The sequence below is a fragment of the Electrophorus electricus genome, chromosome 13 (assembly GCF_013358815.1).
Source record: "Electrophorus electricus isolate fEleEle1 chromosome 13, fEleEle1.pri, whole genome shotgun sequence".
Taxonomy (NCBI): Eukaryota; Metazoa; Chordata; class Actinopteri; order Gymnotiformes; family Gymnotidae; genus Electrophorus; species Electrophorus electricus.
This window is the reverse complement of record NC_049547.1, coordinates 21506047-21511046: the sequence shown is the minus strand read 5'-3', so window position 1 is coordinate 21511046 and position 5000 is coordinate 21506047. Positions and strand designations below refer to the sequence as shown.

Here is a 5000-nt window from a genome sequence, read left to right as displayed (position 1 = left end):
CACACACACACACACACACACACCCTCCACAAAAAAGGACACACACGCACCCCCCCTCCACAAAAAAGGACACACACACCCCTCCTCCACAAAAAAGGACACACACCCACCCCCCTCCTCCACAGAAGAGGGGAGACACCCACCCCCCTCCTCCACAGAAGAGGGGAGACACCCACCCCCCTCCTCCACAGAAGAGGGGAGACACACCCACACACACACCCCAAAGACAACGAGTCAGCATACAGAGAGGAGGTGCGAGAACTGGTGAGCTGGTGTGAGGTCAACAATCTGTATCTGAATGTTGACAAGACAAAAGAGATGGTTGTTGACTTCAGGAGAGCAAGACGAGATCATTCCCCGCTTGCCATCAACGGCTCCTCAGTGGAGATCGTCAAGAACATCAAGTTCCTTGGTGTTCACATAGCGGAGAACCTCACCTGGACCCTGAACACCAGTTCCATCACCAAGAGAGCCCAGCAACGTCTTTACTTCCTTCGGAAGCTGAGGGAAGCCCATCTCCCATCATCCATCCTCACTACCTTCTACAGAGGTACTGTAGAGAGCATCCTGAGCAGCTGCATCATTACCTGGTTTGGGAACTGTACTAAACCAGCACTGTACTCTGAACTGTTCTGGCTGCTACCGGTGACTGCTATGTTCAGTGTAGCATGTCACTGACTCCTATGCACAACTCGCTTTACATATGCCCAGTACTGTGTACTGCACTAAATAATTGCACTGTCTACTCATTTTGTATTTGTCCTGTATTTATTATTGTTTATTTAATGACATTTTTGCACTATATTGGACTGTTTGCACTTGTGTAGCATGTTGTCTGTTGCACTGTTGTTTTGTGTTGCACCATGGTCCTGGAGGAACTTTGTCTCGTTTTTGCTGTGTACTTGTATATAGCTGAAATGACAATAAAACCTCGAACTTGAACCCCCCTCCTCCACAGAAGAGGGGACACACACCCACACACACCCCTCCCTCCTCCACAGAAGAGGGGACACACACCCACACCCCCCCCCCTCCTCCACAGAAGAGGGGACACCCCCCCCCTCCTCCACAGAAGAGGGGACACACCCACACCCCCCCCCCCCTCCTCCACAGAAGAGGGGACACACACCCCCCCTCCTCCACAGAAGAGGGGACACACACACACCCCCCTCCTCCTCCACAGAAGAGGGGACACACACACACCCCCCTCCTCCTCCACAGAAGAGGGGACACACACACACCCCCCTCCTCCTCCACAGAAGAGGGGACACACACACACCCCCCTCCTCCTCCACAGAAGAGGGGACACACACACACCCCCCTCCTCCTCCACAGAAGAGGGGACACACACCCCCCCCCCTCCTCCACAGAAGAGGGGACACACACACACACACACACACACACACACACACACACACACACACACACACCCCTCCTCCACAGAAGAGGGGACACACACACACACACACACACACACACCCCTCCTCCACAGAAGAGGGGACACACACACACACACACACACACACACACACCCCTCCTCCACAGAAGAGGGGACACACACACACACACACACACACCCCTCCTCCACAGAAGAGGGGACACACACACACACACACACACACCCCTCCTCCACAGAAGAGGGGACACACACACACACACACACACACACACACACACCCCTCCTCCACAGAAGAGGGGACACACACACACACACACACACACACACACCCCTCCTCCACAGAAGAGGGGACACACACACACACACACACACACACACACACCCCTCCTCCACAGAAGAGGGGACACACACACACACACACCCCTCCTCCACAGAAGAGGGGACACACACACTTTTCATTCCTTAGTGGGTGAGCCCCATTAGTGAAGCAGAGCTGTGAATGCGCACACAGGTGAGCAGGTTGTTTCAGAGCGTACGGAGGTCTGGTTGATGCAACGTGTCTGCACAGGTTCAAGAGCAGGACGCCCACACAAGAGAACGTCCTGGTTTTACTCAAATAAACCAAACAAACCGGGGAATCCTTGCTCTGTTCCACGACACACAGACACACACACACACACACACACACACACACACACACACACACACACACACACAAAGGGAACAGAGCATGCCAGTCTCTTAACATCAGTTTATCAGTGTGCAGGGGTGTGTGTGTGTGTGTGTGTATGTGACATCAAAAGTGTGTGAGAGTGTGACAGAAAAAGCATATAGTGGGGTCACTGATCCAGATGCAAAATTCACATTAAGAACCAAGACCCAGACCAAGACTATGGCTAGATTAAAGATTAAAGGCTAGATTAAAGAGAATATCACTGGTTTTAGCTCTAAATTAGTCCAACATGGGGGGTAATTCATGTCCAGGAAAGCAACCCCAAACGCTTATTCTTGTGTCTGCCTAAAATCTGCCTAATAACCAGAAAGCTGCACTCACGTGCCTTAAACAGGTGAGGAGGTGTCACCCCGTGAGAACAGCCATCACGTGCGTTCAGACACACAGTTCTGATCTGCGATCAGTCTTTTACCTTCCATGTCCAGATCACTAGAAGGGGCGCGAGAGGTTCTTCCTCGGGAAGATCTGGCAACAAGGAACCCAGAAAAGAGCGCTCTCGCGCTACCTCGGGAAAGGATCTAACGATCGCGAGGCGTGTCACTTTGCTCTCGCGTGATGTTTCGTGTCTTATTACAAACACTCCGATTTGCCCCCCCCGAGAAAACAAACAAAAGAAAAGCGCCAGAAACGGTGAAGAACAGCGGCGATGACGCGCTTAGGGCAAGGCTCGGGAAAAGAATGCGTGCGCGCTGAGCGCCTGGCACGCTCTCAGGGAGCAGACACGGCTGCCATGGTTACAAAACATTTAACCTTGCTCCCGCTTTGACGTGAAGCCGGCTCGCGCAGGCACGGGCACCGCGGAAACCTGACAGAACACGCCGACGCGCCGCGCGAGCACCGTTTCCCAGCGCTGCGGCGTGAAACGTAAGAACCTCGGCGCGAGGGCTGCAACCGAGTTAGTCGTGCGTGCACAAAGCAGAACTGCAAGCCGAATCCTTACAGTTCGAGACAGACACCTGCCCGGGTCCTCTGGCGCATCTCAAGGCAAAACTACCAGCCCGGGACATTCGCGTGAGTTTACTTCTGTGGTGTGCTCGTGCCGCCCTCCTCCTCCTCCTCCTGCTACTCCTTACCTCCGTCTCCAGCTGCACGAGCTCCATTTTGGGCCATGGTTCCGCGAGCTGAGCAAGGGGCATTTTCAGCGAGACCTTTTCTGCCGATGTGCAATCGAGGTTTTGGAAAGACCCAGTAAACCAAATCCCGGAAAGGCGTCAGCCCGAGCGCGAGGAATCGGTCCACTTCTGCGCTACACTGCACACTTGGCACGCGCAACAGCAAAAAGAAACGTTTTTTCTCGCGCGACCCCTAGGAACAGCGTGCGGTTTTGTCCACGCAGGTGAGCTCGAGGTTACAGGGAAGGCGCGTTCTGATTTAGTGCAGCCACGCTCGCGACGGAAGCGTGACTGCTCTTTCGGACACAATCTCCGTTAAAGCGGCTCGGTGAAACCCCTGTTCCCCGCGCCACGCTCTCGAGCGCTGCTGGTTCTGTTCTGAACCGAATCCACCGTCCTCGGAATGAACGAGCGTAAAGGCGCGTGAGCCCAAGCTCGTCATTGGCAGTCTCGCGGCTGTTATTAGCCGGCCCCTCTTTCGCCCTCGTGAAGAGTGCGCGTTCACGCCCCCTGTTGGTCACCTCGTGAGGCTGCTCGCGGCGCGGACGACATGCACCAACAGGTTGCGCGGTTGCATCTAACGCCTAATGTGTGTCGTTTGCTCGCGCTCTCGCGCTGTGATGGATAGATGAACTGGGTTTTATAAACATTTATTAACATGCAAAGGTAAGAAAAGTGTTTAAAAAGGGAGAAAACGGCCATTCCAAACACGCACGGGCTGTTTTGACCATGTCGAAAAATTTAAAAGTCTGGTTAAAGTGCTGCTGTAGCTCGTGGGTTGTGATGCACGGACCAAATCGTGGCTCCCGGCGCTGAGCGGTTACTATTGGCAACCAAAGAACGGCTGCTCGCGCTGCAGGTTGCGCTGCCAAAGGAGCGCGGGCGCAAAGCTGACTCGCGAAGTGAGCGCGCGCTCGGGCAGCGACGCGGCGTGAACCCGGAGCGTGCACTGGAGAGAAAACACGCCCGGTTGGTTCATACGGTGGCGAAAATCTCTCAGAGGTCAGCGAGCCATGGATCTGGAAAGCGCGAGGTTCACAGGATGAGAAGGATGAACCGTGTGAGACTTGAGATGTTTAAAAGATGAGTCAAATACACAAAGATCTTTAAATACAGGCCTTCAGTAGGAAAGTCAAGCGGTCCTGAGGGTTGTTTTATGCTTCTGTAAGTGCAATTGCGGGCCTAACACTGTAATGTTGCTTTTGATATACAGTGGAATGCCAAATACAGTCAGATGAGTGAAACACACGTTTGGGGTATCTTAATAAACATCTCTGTTTATCTCACACATCCAGTAACGGAAACAAGAACAGTCACTGAGCAGAAGTGGCTTGATAATCTGAAAGTTTCACACAGTCACCAACGTGTCCTCTTCCTGTACATACACGCAAACAATTCAAAGGCTACTGCGAGACTTCAGAAGCGGCGTCTTCCCTCACTGCAGGGAGACCGAACAGCTGGTCTGGTTCTTCGGTGTCCAGTGGAGATGGTCTTCACTCTGCACACTCACACCAACTCTGCGCCCAGGAGAACGCCAGCCAGGGTGCGTCTGGACCGGCCCACTGGGTCTGTGTGCAGGAAACCACTGAGCCTTCGATGGCCAGAGTTATAACCTCTGCTCTGGAGTAGCTTTGAAGGATCTGGCAACCTGCCTAATGCAAAGCTAAGGTAGTGTAAGGTAGTCCTCACAGTCAGTCTGGGAGACATCACTGGTACCACAGGAATTCTAGACTAGAAATGAAATCTATCCTTTACA

General features: G+C 53.3%; 1 protein-coding gene across 1 annotated transcript in view; it reads right to left on the bottom strand.

Moving 5' to 3' along the window:
• The window catches only part of rps6ka1 (ribosomal protein S6 kinase a, polypeptide 1), a 52983-nt gene extending 49296 nt beyond the window's left edge, over positions 1-3687 (bottom strand). The window contains exon 1 of the mRNA XM_035532988.1: positions 3206-3687. Coding sequence (XP_035388881.1) covers positions 3206-3268 — 63 coding nt within the window. The 5' untranslated portion in view covers positions 3269-3687. The remainder of the gene's footprint in view (positions 1-3205) is intronic.
• Between the last annotated feature and the right edge of the window lie 1313 nt (positions 3688-5000).